The following is a 20,236-nucleotide window of genomic DNA, read 5'->3' as shown; positions in this document are numbered from 1 at the left end:
TGCATCCCTTGCTCAGGACTATTAACCCCAGTTTTCAGTCATTATAACTTTCTGGTTTGTGTGTGGAATATCTGCAGACTAGTTTTAACCCAAAAGTGATGGGATGGGTGTGCATAGGAGAGTCTGTCCTTTCACAGAGTTTGAGTTATGCTACTATGAATATCAGTTGCTTGGGAAAGCATTTTCTGATTTCTTTATTGCCCAGTAACTCTCAAGTGGTTTCACTGTCAAAACTAATCCATGGCATGTTTTGGAATGAACATGTCTCAGATCAGAACTATAGCATTCTGCAACTATGTTACACAATCCTCCATCTTTCTATCCCCAATATGGTACTGTGATTTTTTTATATACGAGCCAGGAGAAAGCTCCTACAGTACCTCCTGTACAGTTCCATCCCCTCCTGCAATAATGATCAGGTCCGTATTTTCCATCAATTCCAGCAGCTTTTTTGCTTGTCCTTCGTAATCTGTCTGAGATACCAACAGAGATCAAGGGTCAGAAACTCATCTTACCATGTCTATGGCCACATGGCCACAGATAAGTCTATGATGCATACGATTTGCTCTACTATTGGTCTCGTCAAAACACCATGCACTTATTACATAACATGCACAGAAATCACTTCACTGATGAGTGAAACAGGTCCCGTTTAACAGCACTTCTTGCTGAAGCAGCTCACATGCCACAGTGAACCCTAGACAGATGTATTTGGAATACAGTTGTATTCGGCTGAAACTGCATGGAGAATTAAAGATTGATTGCATGTGGTCTAAAAAGAACTTAACACAAACAGCTGGATTTTCACTCTTATTCTTGCAAAAGAAAATATCACAGGATCTTTTAATGGTCATCAGTGGTAAGAACTGTAGTTTTGTCTCCTCCAAAAAAGGCAGCACATCCAGAAGAAGAATGCCTCTAAACATGCTGGGGAAGTGGTTCAGTGTTGACCAAGAGGGTACAATGCCACCTACTGAACCACAAACTCTACTTCCTGCAACACCTCGGTTTTTGTAGTGGTCTCTTATCCAAGTACTGGCCCAGTCACATTCTGCTAAACTTGTGAAATCTAAAGCAGCACAGCTGCAGTTTGATCAGAGACTTGTAAAATAAATACAATAAATAGAATTTCTTCTTGGGCTGACACTATATTTTTTTAGTAGAATAAACGTCAATAAAAATAGGGGGCTTATCATGGAAATAACAACACAACCTCATCAATACGGGTACAAGACAGAAAGATGCATACATAAGAGTACACATATCTTCCAAAGAGCAGTTTTTATTGCCAGTGTGTAATGAATACTAAACAGCCAACATATCCGTCTCAAGGATTCTTCAGAAACAGCAGGAACCCTTCACATTTGCTTTTCTTTTTCTTTCCAGTGAAGGCTCTTTGCAAATTCATGCCCCTTTGTAGTTTAGCATCCCCCTCAGGATAGCAGAACATTTCATTTTGGGGGAGCCATTAAGGTATGCAAGATTATTTTTAATTAATCTGCAGCTCTCAACCGGATCGCAAAACTTTCTCACATCAATTTTACATGTTGAGGCAGAACTGGTAACTCCAAGGACAGTCTAGACTGTGTGTCTGTATTACCATCTGACACTCAAATATTTGGGAGAGTCTCCTCTCAAATATCCGTTATAGAAGGGTTGCCTCTCACCCCCACAGACGTACACGTATCCTCAGTCAACCCTATTGAAAATTAAAAAGAATTCAAATGGTCTTTAAATTAACTGGGAAGTTTAAAAACTCAGCATCAGTCCAAGTTCTCAGCATAACACACAGGTTAATGTAACAGATCAGGTCTTACCTTAACTATGGTTATATCCAAGCCAGATAAATGTAAAATTGGGGCGGCATTCTTTTCAAAAAGGTTTCTTGCTTTTCTGGAGAAAGTAAGGGGGAAATTATTTAATCACTGAGGAGAGGGGGAGGGAGGTGGTGAAAATTCAAAGCAAAGAAAATCAAACAAAAAAAGAGTACATGTTCTGTGGAACAAGTCTTTCAGCCTGTCTATCAAAAGTCAGTTGCAAGAGGTGGGTTTTGTTTTGGTCCAAATGTATGAATTTTCTAGACTGATTCTTAAGTATGTCAACTTTTTTATGCAGTCTTTATAAATGCAAAGGAGTTTTTTTAAACATGTTCCAAAAATAATTAGTAATAATCAAAACAAGAGCTTGAAAGAGTAATTTATTATTTAATACACAATTAATGTGTTATGGAGCACTATGCCTTAAAGTCATGAAGGAAGCAAATTCTAGTTTTAAAGGGGAAATATTTTTAAAGTTACTTGTTCTATATATTATTTAGTAAGTTTAAAAACAAAAACTTTATCTGACCTTGATTTGGTAAAGCTTGCATGCATTTTATGCCTGGAACTGCATAATAAAATAACTATGCCATTAATTATACATTACTTGCAAGGAGCAGAGCCCGGGAATAGAAAACGGAGACTTTAAATTATGGACACTGTACATTTTTCAAAGATGAGTGGTTTGTCACAATTCCACCCCAGCGCCATAGGACAAAACATGCGTGACAAAGTACTTCCAGGACAGGTAACTCACTTGTCCTTTAATATTATTCACTGAACCCCTCCCCAGATGTGACAGGGAGTATAGCCAAACGGCAGGGATATACACCTGCATAGCCAGCAAGCAGACCATTTTTACCAACACAATTTTCAAGACAACTGTTGGCATCCTCTAGAAACCCAGCTCGGTGTCTCTTATTTAAGCATGTATACCATGCTCAGTGGCAAGGTATGGGGTAGGATCCCTTGCCCAATGGCTGGCTTCCACGCAACAGGATCATTGGTTATCTCTGACCGTCACAAATGTGGAAGACACTATTATTGGTTATTATTGTTGCTGGGGAGGAAATCAAGGTCACTTGCAGGAAGGGAATACTGATGGCCCCAAAGCAGGAAACAAGAAAACCAGCAATGGAGGAAGCTTAAAATGATTTGGGATTCATTCTTTTAAACATAAACAACATTTTATTTAACTTCTATATCTTGATCCACATTTCTGGTGCAAGTAACGTAAGGAAGAGTTAGATAACACCAGGTTTGAGCGGAGTGGAGACAAACTTGAGCCTGACAGGATGGCTGGCCTTCACAATGAAGGACAGTTTAGAAGTATAAAGAAGGGGTGCGTGGGATTTGGGGAATGAAGTGTAAGGGGAATTTTACCCTTTGCAAGCTGCTGGATTGAGAAAAACTGTTGCTTTCTTCACCTGCATGTTGGAAGGAATCAACTGGTTGCCAAACACCTAAATAAGAAGAAAAAAAGGAGGAAACAGGGAGTTTCTCTTCTAAGTCACCGGTCACTACAGTTTTAAATAATGTACAACAAACATCATCATCATACCCTCACCCCCACACTACATACAAATGCCTTCCCTGTCAGGCCTATCACATAGGTTCTCATATTAGCAGAGCCTACTATTAATTATTATTATTAGTGATTCCTTGTTCCAGTGACACAGGGAATTTCAAAGGCTGAAGTCCTCCTGAGCAAATCTCTCAAGTCTCCGACTCCCACTACCATTCCTCTTTATTTCAGACCCAAATTTTCCTGCCACAGATAGAAATCTTGGGAGTTATTCTTGATCCTAAACTTCTTTTCCCTCCTACATATTCCTTGAATGTCTACCTACCACCACCTCCACAGCATGGTCAGAATTGGTCCTTGTTTTGACCCCATTTCTGCTGAAATCCTTACTAAGGCTGTAATCACTTACTAGGCTATTGGTATTCCGTCATGTACATTCTCCTTAAATTCATATTTTCTAAGCTTTCATCTAAAGGGGGAGGGAACGCTGCAACCAGACTACTTGCTCTCACAGAGAGCACCACCTTCCCACGCCTGTGTTTTCAGACTCCATCAGTGGATTCCTATCCCACCTCTGTCCCCAGTTCTAAATAGCGCCCATGGTTCTCAGAGCTCTTCATGGACTTACTTCACTCAGCCTCTCATACCATCTGCTCACTCCATTCCTGGCCATCTTTCTGTTCTCTTCCCACAATTCTTCATTGTGGGGATGGGCAAGGGAAGATTGTGCTTTCATTTGTGCTGCTGCACCTCTGTAAAACTCTCTCCTAGCTCACTGGAAGGCATCATCACTCCCATACCAAACCCTTACAGCCTTTATTATTACTACTTTTTGTTATTTGTATTGAAGTAGCATGTAGAAGCCCCAGTCATGGACCAGGGCCCCATTGTGCTAGGTACTGTACAAAGAACAAGATGATGGTCCTTGATTCCTTTTACACGGGAACCTCTTCAAAGCATTTTGTGATGCTGAACAAGGCAGCCACTATATACAAAAAAATCTCATATTTCAGTGATTAGCTGTTCAAAATAGTAATTAACTCCAATCATCACCTTTATTATGGGAACCCGAACTAAGAAAAAAATTATACAATTAAAAAATAAAATTCAATTATCCTTTTAAAGTAATTGGAAAAGCAGGGAAAGGAAAAAAGGTGTATGAAAGTGGTTGTTGGGGGAGAAAAAAAAAGGGGGGGGGGGAAATCAAACCATCAGCTTTTAAGTTTTATTTGAAAAACATCTGGGAAAAGCCACTGATTAAATTTTATTACAATTGTTTAAGGGAAATCAGTGAAAATGAGGGCCCTCATCAATAGTCCCCTGGTATGTTACAGCTGTTGAAAACAATTAATTATTCACTCTGGGGGAAATGTGATATATTTATTTGTTCTAAACAAACAACCTGTCACTCTTATGATTTATGACTAATGACAATCATTTCTTTATGTGATATACTTGAGGGTATTTCTGTAGAAAATTCCTGTTTTAAAGAGGGGAAATTAAAAATAATAAACAGAACAGTTTTTAAAAACTGTTTCAGAGTCCACCATCATGAAAACAACACAGGAGCATATTTTAAAATGAGGTAATAATACATTTTAAGATAACATTTGAGAAGGTCAGTTTCTCTTTCATGTTACCTACCAATAGCCGAACTCTTTTACTCTTCACTTATATGGCACCTTTCATACAAATACACTTCACAAATATTACTACACCACTTTAAGGTGTATTATAATCCCTATTTTACAGAGGGAGCAGCTGAAGAGCAATGTGACAAAACAGAAAGTTCCTTAACGTCCTCAGAGGTCCAACAAGAGTAAGATTCAGAACAACGTCAGCCAATCAGATCACATTTGCAAATGAGCATATATATGTAGGTCAATGACAGCTAACTTATTCACAAGAAGGAGTTGTAAAAAGTTTTAAATGGTGTGGTGGGTCCCGTAAAGTAGAATTTTAGATGGTCATGTAACATCACAAGGTGATGAATGTTCAAATCACCATACCCTGATAGAGTCTTTGCTTGAAATGTAGATGTACTGGTCACTTCAGCACACAGCTTGCTCCTTCCTGAAGTCTGTATGCACAGGACTTGCAATATGCTTAAGAATTCAATGAAGAATTGATATTTTAAAAATTAGCATCTCTTGTATCTCTTGTATTATTCTTTCCCTGGACCGGTCTTTTAGTCTATCTTCCTTGGATTTTTATTATTTAAATGGCACCTGAAGTATGCATGGCATTTTGCAAACAATTAAACATTACTCTTTTCCTGAGGATCTTACAGTCTAGAGGTCTGATCCTATCAGCTCTTGCTGCTGCTTCAATATATGTTTTTATGCCACACTCAGCACCACCATTTTGATGATAAATGCACTTATGGAAATTAGAGATTGAAAAGAACTACTCATCCACCTAGTCTATCACCTTTCCAATGCAGGACAGTTCCCTGGAGGATAGTCTCCTGCGCTTTATCCACGGCAGTTTAAAGTGTCTCAGAAGATGGTGTTTCCACCCTTTCATTTATGAGACTAATCCATAATCTAACATATCCTATCTTTATGACTTTCCCAATACACAGGCAAAATTTACCTTTCCTTAATTTCAAATCCATTACTTCTAAGGTAGTTCTATCTCCTTGTTCCACCCTAAGCAACTCTCCCTTTTTGCAATGACATCCTTCTGACACTATGCACATTTAGTTCTTTTACGCTTTCTGTTGGAATTATCAATATTTGAAATGATAAATATTAATATGGGAAACCAAACACTAATTTAACCATAAATTCTTTTAGTAAATCCAAAGGCCAAATCTTATACAATTGCTCTAAACATGCCTAAAAAGCCTAAATAATAGGCAATTTACTACATCCAAACAGTAGCAAAACATTTATAAGTATTTGATCAAGACACTTACAAATAGGATAAACCTAGGGGTGCTTAGACTCAGAGTGGTCAGCTCCGATGTGGTCAGGCAGGCAGGCATTAGTTTACTTTTTATATCCTTTAACAAACAAGTGATGTAATTGCCAAGTACCGACTTTAGCGAAAAACCAAACTGAAACAGTTTCACCCTTCTTTCCAGTCTTAATCCAGATAACATTTACAACCTCCTTTCCTCTCCTCCTTCTTGCTGCCCAACAGTTTTCCCATTCACCTGGATTCAGATAGGCTTTAACCCTGGTGTGTGAGGTGGGAAGTGCCATGTTGGCTCATTTTAAGATAGATTATCTTTTATTTAAAACCATCTGCAGTCACTCCGACTGGTCAGAGACCTTTTTAGGCACTTCCCCTTGTCTCATTAGTTATTCTTTGAACCAGACATCCTCCCTTCTTTATTCCTTCTGGCCTTATAACTCACTGTTTTCAAGGCATTCCTTCTGCTTAATAGTCAGGGCCTTTCCTTACAACACCCGTACACTTCCTTAATCAAGCTTAAGTTAACTCTAATTCTTCAATTTCATATTAATTAGACACTTCCTTATAAATCAAATCAATACCTCAAACCCCTTATTCGTCTTTACTCTTCCGTGAACTCCCTCCAATCTGGCAGCATCTTTCAGGTAGTGAGGTATTAACAGCTATTTATTGGAGGTTACATATAAGGCACTAATCACTTTGTTATCTAAGCACTGAACAAGACCAGAGAAAGCATAAGAGTCTAGAGCAGGGGTCGGCAACCTTTCAGAAGTGGTGTGCCAAGTTTTCATATATTCACTCTAATTTAAGGTTTCACGTGCCAGTAATACATTTTAACGTTTTTAGAAGGTCTCTTTCTATAAGTCTATAATATATAACTAAACTATTGTTGTATGTAAAGTATATAAGGTTTTTAAAATGTTTAAGAAGCTTCATTTAAAATGAAATTAAAATGCAGAGCCCCCCGGACCGGTGGCCAGGACCCGGGCAGTGTGAGTGCCATTGAAAATCGGTTCGCGTGCCGCCTTTGGCACGTGTGCCATACGTTGCTGTCATAACTATAAAGGGAAGGGTAACAGCTGTCTGTGTACAGTACTATAAAATCCCTCCTGGCCAGAGACTCCAAAATCCTTTTCCCTGTAAAGGGTTAAGAAGCTCAGGTAACCTGGCTGGCATCTGACCAAAGGACCAATAAGGGGACAAGATACTTTCAAATCTTGGGGGGGGGGGGGGGGGGCTTTTGTTTGTGCTCTTTGTTTGGGAGTGTGTTCGCTCTTGGGACTGAGAGGGACCAGACATCAATCCAGGTTCTCCACATCTTTTTAAACAAGTCTCTCCTATTTCAAACTTGTAAGTAAAAAGCCAGGCAAGGCGTCTCAGTTTTACTTTGTTTTCTCAACTTGTAAATGTACCTTTTACTAGAGTGTTTATCTTTGTTTGCTGTACTTTGAACCTAAGACTAGAGGGGAGTCCTCTGAGCTCTTTAAGTTTGATTACCCTGTAAAGTTATTTTCCATACTGATTTTACAGAGATGATTTTTACCTTTTTCTTTCATTAAAAGCCTTCTTTTTAAGAACCTGATTGATTTTTCCTTGTTTTAGATCCAAGGGGGTTGGATCTGTATTCACCAGGAGTTGGTGGGAGGAAGGAGGGGGAATGATTAATTTCTCCTTGTTTTAGATCCCAGGGGGGTTGGAACTGTATTCACCAGGAGTTGGTGGGAGGAAGGAGGGGGGATGGTTAATTTCTCCTTGTTTTAAGATCCAAGGGGTTTGGATCTGTATTCACCAGGGAATTGGTAAAGGTCTCTCAAGGCTTCCCAGGAAAGGGAACTAGCCTTGGGATGGTGGCAGCGGACCAGACCTAAGCTGGTAGTTAAGCTTAGAAGTTTTCATGCAGGCCCCTACATTTGTACCCTAAAGTTCAAAGTGGGGATTCAGCCTTGACAGTTGCCTACCCCTGGTCTAGAGCAACTGATATTTTCTATCAGAATTAGTGGAGAATTTGAATGTATAAATGTGGGGAAATACACTGATTTATTGTGAGCAGAGTTCATGGGGAAAGGTTGGATATTGAAAAGGTTCTCTTATACTTTGATCAGGCTCGGGGTCCATAGACTTTCTTCTGGCGAGAAGCTGCACAGCCTGAATCACGCTGCTGAGAACACTCTTCCTCGCAGCACTTAGTCTAAATTGGGGTTTCTCCATGGGCCTCACTATTGAGCAGTTACCTTGGGTGAAGGTGTCTGAGGAGAAAAATAATTTACACCCACACCTCTCGGCGGGCCAATACTACAGTGATGGGCGATGGTTCAGAGCCCTACAAGGGCCCTTGTCAAGGTTCTGGCATGGGGAGCATGATCAGAACAAGCTTTGGTTGGCACGGGCAAGGAGGCAGTAAGACTCTTGAAATATCTACTGTGTCAACAGTGGAATAAGAATGGTGTGTGCAGTGGTGCAGTCCCTGGGAAACAGCACCCACGCCAATGAAAGAATACGTGGTAAGAGCAGGCTTCCCTTGCAGGAACACTACAGTAAGAAGTCTGCCCTAGTCAACTGGCCTTACAGACCCCAGATAGCAGAAGTAGATGTGTAAAGAGAAAGCAATGCGTAGTGAAACCAATGCTCCCAAAGGACAACTACGCAGACTTTCACTAGAAGCTAATATTCTCCTCGGTGACCTACGTGAAATAATTTGATGGTCTCCGTCCACTTCTTTGTGGACAAGTAGGATTATTACAAAATCAGCCACCACAACTGATACCCTCATTGAAAATCTTGATAGACACTCACAGGATTGAAACCTGGGCAAGGATACTGGACTATCCCATCAGCCCCAGAGATAATCTCTCTAGGTTAAAATTATCATAAAGCAGCTTGCATGGTTTCTGGTGTACCTATTTTATGGTATATATAAAATTTCAGTCTCCACTTCTGTCGATCCATTTCCTCTTCACTATCACTTTGCAGACAGATGGAATAATTAAATCTCCATAACTGAAAGACTATGCAAACTGAATAGTACCAAGAACTACCTTAATGATGCAACTACATTGTTTATTATGGCACTGAATTACAAGTACAATTAAGTACACCAGCCTATTGAAGGAAGGGGGCCTCATTCATCCTGGGGCTTCGTAGCAAACCCCCACCACCACCCTTCCCCCCCAACCCCCCCAAAAAACCCACCACCATTCAAAACAAACAACACAGCCAGCATCCCTGTCAGGTTTGTCACGTAGATGAGACCTGCTGAGAGAATCTCAGGAGTCCTGCACAACTGAGATAAGATGGGGATTTTAATCTAATTGTATCATATTAAATGGTATTACCTGGGCTTCCTGGCATGCAGCTCTCCTTAGCAGGTTATCACTATCAGGAAAAAGAAAGGAGAGATGGACGTTAAATAATATAAGTTTAAGGAGCTAAGGCAGAAATGGTTAGTTTTTTTCAAAACATATGCATCTGCCCTCTTTCTACTGCTTTGACACCCAGTAAAATATCAGGCTGAGACCTTTAAACACCATATGGAAAACATTCTACATAAGAATAATTTTGCTTTTTTTTATATATATATAGCACATGTACATATATGTATTTTTTCTAGCTATTACCCCCTTTTTCATTACTAAAGACCAGGGTTCCAGGTATAATAATTTACAAGGCCCTAAATCTCTAGCTATTATGGTTGTGAATAAAACCTTCAGACTGTGAACTGAGCTTAAACTAATGCAGCAACTGCTATCTGCCTGAGTCTGCAGGCAGCCTGAAACAATAACTCAGAAAGACGTAAATTACCCCATACACCTTAGTGTATGTAACAATACACATACACAATATACATACTCAGAGCTGTAACAATGAAGTCTTGTAGTGTATCAGTACTATTTCACTACTGATCATTTCAGCAGAAATTCTAGACTAAATGTACTTATTTGTCATTAGTAAATGTAGTGGTGGATAATGGGCCAGGGTGTAGTGGGTCAATTAGCTAATAATAAAATTTGCTTGGCTGGGGAAGAGAAGGTTACTTACCTTGTGCAGTAACTGAGATTCTTAAAATTTCATTTCAGGACGAAATGCAGGGATAAAATTTCTCGATACTTTAAATGACTGCTTCATGGAGCAGCTGGTACGGGAACCCACAAGGGGACAGGCAACTCTAGATTTAGTCCTGAGTGGAGCGCAGGAGCTGGTCCAAGAGGTAACTATAACAGGACCGCTTGGAAATAGTGACCATAATACAATAGCATTCAACACCCCTGTGGTGGGAAGAACATCTCAACAGCCCAACACTGTAGCATTTAATTTCAAAAGGGGGAACTATGCAAAAATGAGGGGGTTAGTTAAACAGAAGTTAAAAAGTACAGTGACTAAAGGGTAATCCCTGCAAGCTGCATGGGCACTTTTTAAAGACACCATAATAGAGGCCCAACTTCAATGTATACCCCAAATTAAGAAATAGTAAAAGAACTAAAGGAGAGCCACTGTGGCTTAACAACCATGTAAAAGAAGCAGTGAGAGATAAAAAGACTTCCTTTAAAAAGTGGAAGTCAAATCCTAGTGAGGGAAATAGAAAGGAGCATAAACACTGCCAAATTAAGTGCAAGAATGTAATAAGAAAAGCCAAAGAGAAGTTTGAAGAACGGCTAGCCAAAAACTCAAAAGGTAATAACAAAATGTTTTTTAAATATATCAGAAGCAGGAAGCCTGCTAAACAACCAGTGGGGCCCCTTGATGATCGAGATACAAAAGGAGCGCTTAAAGACGATAAAGTCATTGCGGAGAAACTAAATGGATTCTTTGCTTCAGTCTTCACAGTTGAGGATGTTAGGGAGATTCCCAAACCTGAGCCAGCTTTTGTAGGTGACAAATCTGAGGAACTGTCACAGATTGAAGTGTCACTAGAGGAGGTTTTGGAATTAATTGATAAACTTAACATTAACAAATCACCAGGACCAGATGGCATTCACCCAAGAGTTCCGAAAGAACTCAAATGTGAAATTGCGGAACTATTAACTATGGTTTGTAACCTGTCCTTTAAAATCGGCTTCTGTATCCAATGACTGGAAGTTAGCTAATGTAACGCCAATATTTAAAAAGGGCTCTAGAGGTGATCCTGGCAATTACAGACCCGTAAGTCTAAGTCGGTACCAGGCAAATTAGTCGAAACAATAGTTAAGAATAAAATTGTCCAACACATAGAAAAACAAACTGTTGAGCAATAGTCAACATGGTTTCTGTAAAGGGAAACTAATCTATTAGAGTTCTTTGAAGGGGTCAACAAACATGTGGACAAGGGGGATCCAGTGGACATAGTGTACTTAGATTTCCAGAAAGCCTTTGACAAGGACCCTCACCAAAGGCTCTTACGTAAATTAAGTTGTCATGGGATAAAAGGGAAGGTCCTTTCATGGACTGAGACCTGATTAAAAGACCAGGAACAAAGGGTAGGAATTAATGGTAAATTCTCAGAAAGTAGAGGGGTAACTAGTGGTGTTCCCCAAAGGTCAGTGCTCGGACCAATCCTATTCAACTTATTTATAAATGATCTGGAGAAAGGGGTAAACAGTGAGGTGGCAAAGTTTGCAGATGATACTAAACTGCTCAAGATAGTTAAGACCAAAGCAGACTGTGAAGAACTTCAAAAAGATCTCACAAAACTAAGTGATTGGGTAACAAAATGGCAAATGAAATTTAATGTGGATAAATGTAAAGTAATGCACATTGGAAAAAATAACCCCAACTATACATACAATATGATGGGGGCTAATTTAGCTACAAGTCAGGAAAAAGATCTTGGAGTCATCGTGGATAGTTCTTTGAAGATGTCCGCGCAGTGTGCAGAGGCGGTCAAAAAAGCAAACAGGATGTTAGGGATCATTAAAAAGGGGATAGAGAATAAGACTGAGAATATATTATTGCCCTTATATAAATCGATGGCACGCCCACATCTTGAATACTGCGTACAGATGTGGTCTCCTCATCTAAAAAAAGATATACTGGCACTAGGAAAGGTTCAGAAAAGGGCAACTAAAATGATTAGGGGTTTGGAATGGGTCCCATATGAGGAGAGATTAAAGAGACTAGGACTCTTCAGCTTGGAAAAGAGGAGACTAAGGGGGGATATGATAGAGGTATATAAAATCATGAGTGATGTGGAGAAAGTGGATAAGGAAAAGTTATTTACTTATTCCCATAATACAAGAACTAGGGGTCATCAAATGAAATTAATAGGCAGCAGGTTTAAAACAAATAAAAGGAAGTTCTTCTTCACACAGCGCACAGTCAACTTGTGGAACTCCTTACCTGAGGAGGTTGTGAAGGCTAGGACTATAACAGCGTTTAAAAGAGAACTGGATAAATTCATGGTGGTTAAGTCCATTAATGGCTATTAGCCAGGATGGGTAAGGAATGGCGTCCCTAGTCTCTGTTTGTCAGAGGCTGGAGATGGATGGCAGGAGAGAGGGTGGGTAGTGGAGCACCCGCAAGGACAACCATCTCAAAGAACCTCAGTTACTGCACAAGTCGAGTGACCTTCTCTTCTTCTTCAAAGAGTGTCCCCTGTGGGTGCTCCACTTTAGGTGACTGAAGAGCAGTGCCCCTCAGAGTTGATGTATGTATGATGGAGAGCACTGTTAGACCAAAATGAGTGTCTGCAGCTGACGGCTGTTCCAGGGCATAATGTTTGGTGAAAGTATGGGGCGATGCCCAGGTAGCTTCTTTACAAATATCCATGATGGGTACACGTTTGAGAAAAGCTATGGATGTGGACATCTCTCTAGTGGAGTGTGTGCGAAGTCCAGAAGGAGCTTGCAAATTGTAATTTTGGTAACACAGTTTGATACAATTAAGAGATTCCATTTAGAGAGTCTCTGTTTAGAAATGGTCTGGCCTTTAGATCGTTCTGTTGTGGATACGAATAGCCAGAATGATTTTCTGAATGTTTTTGTTCTCTCTATATAGAATGCCAGCACTCTGCGGACATCTAGTGTCTGAAGGGACGTCTCCCTGTTGTTGGCGTGCGGCTTGGGGAAGAATACAGGTAAATAAATGGGTTCATTGAGATGGAAGAGGGAGGCGACCTTGAGTATGAATTTAGGGTGTGGGCGTAGGATGACTTTGTCCTTGAGGAATTGGTATAAGCTGGGTGTGCCATTAGGGCACCCAACTCTCCCACCCTTCATGCTGATGTGATAGCTACTAAAAAAGGCAACCTTCATGGATAAGTGTAGGAACGAGCAGGTCACTAGTGGTTCAAAGGGTTTCCCCATGAGAGCATGGAGAACAAGGTTGAAGTCCCACATAGGGGTCAGGTCCCTTAAATGTGGGGTAAGTGTTCTCTATACCCTTGAGAAAGCGCTTAGTCAGTGGATGGGTGAAGACCATGAGTCCGTCCACCTTGTCGTGAAAGGTGGTGATGGCTGATAAGTGCACTCTGAGTGAGCTAGTCGAGAGGCCTGATTTTTTTAGTGTCAATATGCACTCAAGGATAGTCGGTAACGGGGCCGATTGTGGAATTATTTGCTTGTCTCAGCACCAAATGGAGAATCTTTGCCACTTGCGTGCGTATGTTTTTCGTATGGAGGGATGTCGGCTGTGAAGTAGAATGTCTTGGACCTCCTTGGAGCAGCGTGTTTTGAGTTCTGCCATCCCTGGATTAGCCATGCCTTGAGACAAAGTGCTGGAATGCTGGGGTGATGGAGGCGTCCTGTATCCTGTGTCAGTAGGTGAGGCAGGAGGGGAAGGGTTCGTGGGTCAGGTATGGGAACCATGTTTGTCTGGGCCATGTTGGTGCAATCAAGATGACTCTGGATTTGTCTTGTCTGATCTTATGTAGGACACGACTCAACAGAAGGATCAGGGGGAAGGTGTACAGGAGCAGGGCCTCCCATTTGTTAAGGAAGGGGTCTCAGAGAGTTGTGTCCCAGTTCCCCTCGGGAGCAGTATTGTGGGTATTTGGCATTGTGGGTCGTGGCGAAAATGTCAATTGAGGGGAATCCCCATTGTCGGAAAGTAGTTTGCAGAATTTGTGGGTCTAGTTCCCTCTCGTGCATCCGTGAGAAGTTCCTGCTGAGGTTGTCTGCTGTGGCATTCTGGTTTCCAAGTAGATAGGATACCGTGATGTGTATGTTGTTGGAGATGCACCATTGCCAGAGGCGAACTGCTTCTGTGCAGAGCAGGTAAGATCGGGCCCCTCCTTGGCAATTTATATAAAAACAGTCACCAAATTGTCCATGAGAATCTGGAAGTTTTGTTGCAGATCGGGGGAGAAAGTGACGGCAGGCATTTCGAACTGCTCAGAGCTCCAGTAGATTTATGTGGAGATTTTATTCCTCTAGGAACCATCAGCCCTGGATGATGATGTCGGCCAATTGTGCCCTCCATTCCTACCAGAGAGGCGTCTATGGTGATAGTGACTGATGGGGTTTCCCTTTCGAAGCCGGAGAGATGGAGCGATGAATCCCTCTGCATGACAACGGACGTGGCGATGGAGCGATCCACTGTGTCAGCAGAATCCAGAGAAGCCTGCAAAACAGTTCTGGTGATGAGGAAACCTTCTGCTATATCAGCTTTATATTGCTCTTTTTTGTCAGCTGGGATGTGCTCAATAAAAGATGACATCTGAGAAAAAATATTGTGTGTACACTTGGCCAGTAACGCAGAATAGTTTGCTATGAGAAACTGGAGGGTCGCTGATGAATAGGCTTTCCTGCCGAAGAGGTCTAGGCGTTTCCAATCTTTATCATGGGGGTGGGAGGTCGAGGGGGGGGGTTGGTTTGATGTTGCTTCCCCCTTTGATTAAATGCCTCTATCAATAATGAGTTTGGAGTAAGGTTGGTAAACAAAAACTCAGCTCCTTTAGCCGGCACGTAGTACTTGTCAGATCACTCACAAGAAGGTGGGGTCGTGGCTGGAGTCTGCCATACAGTATTTGCTTTGTCTAGGATGGCAGCATTAATGGGTAGTGCTTGGATAAAGGAGAAACTTGCAATATATCTGTCAGCTTATGTTGAGTCTCGGGTAACTCCGCCATGAGCTGTCTAATGAATCAGCTACTCTTTTAAACAAATCCTGAAAGGGTAGCTGGGAGGGTGTGACCCTCCGGCCTGTCCACAGATTCTTCAGCTTCCTCCTCCAGCAGTTCTGGGGAAGCTGGAGCAGATGGCGGAGGCAATTGCTGTGTCATGGACCTAGGTGGACTGGATGGCTGGGTGTTTTGGGCTCTGTATAACGCCCCTGGATCCCAGTAGAAGTGGGAAGGCCATGGGAGAGGGCACCCACTGTGGGGGTTGCCAACCCACGCCCTGTGGCTGAGCGGGCCCAGGTTTAGGAGAGGGGTGGTGAGGTGTGCCCGCTAGTGTCTCCATCACTGGAGAGAGGAGGGGGCTGAGCCAGAGGTGTAGTGATAACGCTTGGCCCTGACCTGGCCGGGGTGCCATCGGTGCCAAAGAGCGGAGTTCCAGGGGTGGAAGCAATGAGTAGGACCGCAAGGCTAACAAGCTGTTGCGGTATCGGGAGACTCTGTCCCGAGCACAGGCAAGCTCAGGCTGGGAACCAGAGGGAGCGTTCTCGGTGCCTCAGACTTGTCATATTGTATTGGTGCAGCAGGTGGCGCCATAATGCTGCTCTGTGCCTGAGGCGTCTGTTCCCTCAGTGCTGACCTATGAGGCTTAGTTTTGCTGCTAGGAGAGTGAGACTGCACAGGGTCTTTCTCTCCTCAGGATGTCTCAGTATCAGACCCGGTGCCTCGCGGTCCGGCGCTCTGAGTGCCGTCGGTGTCCGGGACTCGGGGTCAGAGGGATCTCTCCATCATTAAAAGTTTTAATTGGCAGTCCTGGCCTTTCTTGTCCATGCTGTGAGTTTCTTGCAGTGGGGACACTTTTGGGTAACGTGTGTCTCCCCCAGGCAACGGACACACTGAGTGGCCGTCTGTCACTGGTATTGAGAGTCTGCAGGTCAGACAGCGCTTGTAACCTGGAGAGCCAGGCATGTCTGAGGGGCTAGCTGAATGAAGAATGGGAATAGTCCCAGTCTAATGCCTCTTCAGCAGCTGCCTGCCTGAGGCAGGGAGAAAAATGAGAACGTTTTTGGTTTATTTAAATGTGAAAACTAAAGAAAAATGAATGGAGAGATAAACAATGAGGAAAATTAACTGAGAAAAAAGCAGAGATTAAAGAAATTTGAGAGCAGATAAAGGTGCTGCTGTCATTTCGACCGAAATCAAGGGCGGTAGAGAAGGAACTGGTTGGCGGTTGGCTGTGCTCGTGAGATAGCCGCTCAGAGTAGCGCGAGATGGCTGCCACACGTGCGCGGCCAACCAGGCACTGCTATCACAAGTCTCCAACTAGAAGCGCAGGGCGCCAAGACACCTAAAGTGAAGCACCCATAGGGACACTCCTTGAAGAAAAAAAAGAATTCAAACCCCGTCTCCTGAAGTAGTCACTTCTGCCCTTACGCAAAAGAAGGTGAGACGATGCATCGTCTTCCACAGTACCAAAAGCCCCAACTGCCTTCTAAATACCAAAACCACCTCCCACACCTTTCTTCTGAGCACCAAAAGCATCCCTAGCATTCCCCTGAAAATTTTTGAAGGGTAGGTCACTGTCAATACAAAAATCGCCAGCACAATGAAAATTTAAAATCTGTAGGGAGTGCATAATAAATTGAAAATAATATCAAAAGAAATGCTGATTGGACAGGACTGGGGTCAGTGAGGGAAAAAACAACTGGAGGGCAGGGCAGCCCATTTCTGGAGTCCCTGAACTGTGTCAGCAACTCTTGTCAGGCCTGACATACTTACTATACATTTCACACTGTTGTCATGATTTATACCCAAAAAGGTAGTATGTGACATATTGTGGGACAACTAACAACTCATGGATCATTAATATTCTTGTGTGATGTACGTACAGGTGTGTACAAAGAGTTATGGATATGTGCTAGAATTACGTTCTTAAAATGTGTTTGGCAAGCAATGCATAAGCCCAGTCTGTCCTAGACAAAGGGCTGTATTTGTTGGTCATCAAGCAGAGAGAATGAAGGCACATTTACTTAAAAGGTAAGCAAAGCCATCAACCTAGGAAATTGGGGAGATATCATTACAGATTCAGACTCCTCCAAGATGCTAAGTAACTGAATCAACTGATGGAATACAATATTATAAAAGTGTGTCAAGTAAGATCTTTTATAAAAGCTTATGACATACTGGTGATTAATATCATTGTGAAATGTCCGTATTAACACCATATGAAGAAATATGGATACTTAATGATATTATGCTTTAATATCTGTGACCAAACACAGGGAGAAACAGGTTCTCTCACAGATAGGAGGAAGGGCAGCCATTTACCTGTTTCCAATTAGATTAAACAGTGTGACCAAAAACAATGGAAGCCCAATTTCCATATGCATCAGCAGGGGGATGGGATGTCTGGAGGCAGGGAAGAATAGCATGAGCTAATCATGAGTCTGGGGACAAACCAGTGAGTTTGGGAAGATACAAGGAGAGAGAGGACACCATCTTGGCATTTCATCAATGGACAGACACAAGGAACTAGAGTTCTTGCAAGTTAAGAAAGATGGTCCTTCAACCAAGAAGTCTCTGGAAACTGAACATAGGTGAGAAACCTGCTTAGGCAAAGATCTGTCACCTACAAGAGAAAATAGCACCTTTGTACTTCTGAGGAAGGTCCTGACGGAGAGAAAGTCAGACATGGTTGGGAAGAAAGAGACTAGTAAGAAATCTACCTTGAACCAAGGCTGTTGCTCGTTGAGTTAAGTCTTAGCCGCTGGAAAGTGTATTTTACTTTTATTTTCTTGTAACCATTTTTTGTCTTTATCCCTTGAACTTGAATTCACTTAGAACCACTCTCTTCTTGTTAATAAACTTATTTAACTTTTAATCCTAACCAACCCAGTTCTGTGTTTGAACCGAAGCAATTGTTAACTCCAGCTAAAGCAACAAACCACTGTGTGTTTGTCTCTTCGAAGAAACAATGGACCTTCTCTCTCCTCTGAATGCTCCAGGAGAGCGCTGGACATTCAGGGTAGACAGTTCTGGGGAAATTCAGGACTGGGGGCGTGCTGGGGTCACTCAGCAAGTCATAACCAAGGCTGCTGGAAACCAGGCTGGGGCTGTTGTGTTGTAGGCAGGCTGCTGGTATCAGAGTGCTGAACCAGGCCTGCACACCACACAGATACTCAGACAACAGCATGCTTCTCCAGACATGGAGCTACAGCAGCAGAGCATTTTAAGGCATCCAGGGTTACAGGACAGATGGTGACAGTGACACAACCTACTACTGGTCTAGGTTGCACTCCAGAATGTGACACCTTGTTAAAGGCATCTGCATTAAAACAGGATCATCGATTCATACAAATTCACAATCTTAGGCTGTTTATCCCTCACTCAGAATCAGATAGTCTGCTCTTTGTTACATCACCATTGGTTACTGTAGCAGTCAATCGTGATGCCACAAAAGCAGAGGAATGGTGATTTCAGGTGAGGAATAAATTAGGGGAACAAATGAATTGACTTAGCAACACAAAAGCCATGGAAATAGCCTTAGTAATAACAAAAAGACAAAAGGAAGGCTAAAACAAGAGAGAAAGCATATAAATAATATATCCTCCAAATAGTGCCTAATTAGAATATTTATCAAAGTTTTCCTCAGAGGCAGCAGCATTCCTTTAACCTAATGTTTACTCTTTAAAACTAAAGTAATAAATCATTTGTATTAAAAAACAGGAACATTACTTCCAGAAGTGACAGATTTGTGACTAATTGCAGTAATTTTACTACGGAATAATAGTTAACGCAATTCCAGCTCTGAAATGGATTGCATGTCAAATATTTCCCTACATTTGCTATACTGAGTGCCAGGGTAACAGAACCCTCACGGCTAATTCCAAACAGTAAACCATGAAGTTATTAATATAGCCCAGTAAGTCCATACTGCACCACTGACTAGATACTTCAGCCCCACCTTCAACCTTCTGGTCTCAGCTCAGTAAGCAAATTATGGCTTGGACTAGGCTATCCCCAATACCAATTCTCCCCTGTGTCCTACAGCAGTTATCAGATGGCATGCTCTTGTTGTTCATACCCAGTGCTGACCTCCAAGAGCGAGGCAGCACTCCCAGCACTCCATTATTGGTGGAGAACCTCTACTTTAAAATTCACTGTCTCTTGTGATCCACCAAAGCCTGAGTTTGATGGATTTGAGGCTATAGAGCAAGATGAATCCATCCAAACCAATTTTCAGCCCAGGAGAAGATAGTACCTTATTAATAGATAAGGAGTTCTTTGTCAACAGATGAGTATGGTTAATTTTTAAGGCCATATTATTTGGACATTCATGTGCGACAATCAGGGTCCAGACACCCTGGGGGGAGGGGAGGAGAGGGAGAACAGAAGATCTGAACCCCAAAAATAAGCAATTGAATCAACTGATTGCATACAATATTATACTATAAAAGTATATCGAGTTTTATACTATAAAAGTACATCTTTTATGAAAGCCAGGAACACACTGGTGATTAATATTATTGTGTGAGGTGTGTATGGTTAGCATGTAAAGAGTTACATGTGTGCAGGAAATATGTTCTTAAAATGTGTTTGGGAGGCAGAGCATAAAAGGCAGCCTTCCCTAGACAAAAGAACATATATTTATCTGTCTGACCAGCTTGGTTACACACAGAGGACAATGGAAGTACATTTACATACAAGGTAAACAAAGCCATCAAGCTAAAGGAGCTGGGGAGAAGACCATTTAACAATCACATCTGCAGTGCTGAATCTGCACAAAAGGAAGCCTTCATGGCTCTTGAAGCAGAGACAAGAGACTTGTATAACATAAGGGGGACAAAAATACTTTAGTTATCCATCACTGAGGGGACTCGGGGTTCAGTGCCCTCTGAGCCTGTGAAGATGGGGAGTAATATCTTTGTGTCTCTGGACAAAGATAAC

At 41.9% G+C, this 20,236-nt stretch overlaps 1 protein-coding gene across 2 annotated transcripts in view; it reads right to left on the bottom strand.

The window, feature by feature from the left end:
* The window catches only part of AGK (acylglycerol kinase), a 57,623-nt gene that overhangs the window by 21,894 nt on the left and 15,493 nt on the right, over positions 1-20,236 (bottom strand). For both annotated transcript variants that reach the window (XR_004646876.1, XM_034779598.1), the window contains 4 exons: positions 9,597-9,636; positions 3,201-3,280; positions 1,818-1,893; positions 381-473 (listed from right to left, as the gene is read on the bottom strand). Coding sequence is in view for 1 of the 2 variants with exons in the window: in XM_034779598.1 (XP_034635489.1) it covers positions 381-473; positions 1,818-1,893; positions 3,201-3,280; positions 9,597-9,636 (289 nt within the window). In the remaining variant the exon portion in view is untranslated. The remainder of the gene's footprint in view (positions 1-380; positions 474-1,817; positions 1,894-3,200; positions 3,281-9,596; positions 9,637-20,236) is intronic.

Source organism: Trachemys scripta, chromosome 1 (genome assembly GCF_013100865.1).
Source record: "Trachemys scripta elegans isolate TJP31775 chromosome 1, CAS_Tse_1.0, whole genome shotgun sequence".
NCBI classification, from domain to species: domain Eukaryota; kingdom Metazoa; phylum Chordata; order Testudines; family Emydidae; genus Trachemys; species Trachemys scripta.
Note: the sequence above shows the minus strand (reverse complement) of the source record. Positions and strands in the feature narration are given on the sequence as shown.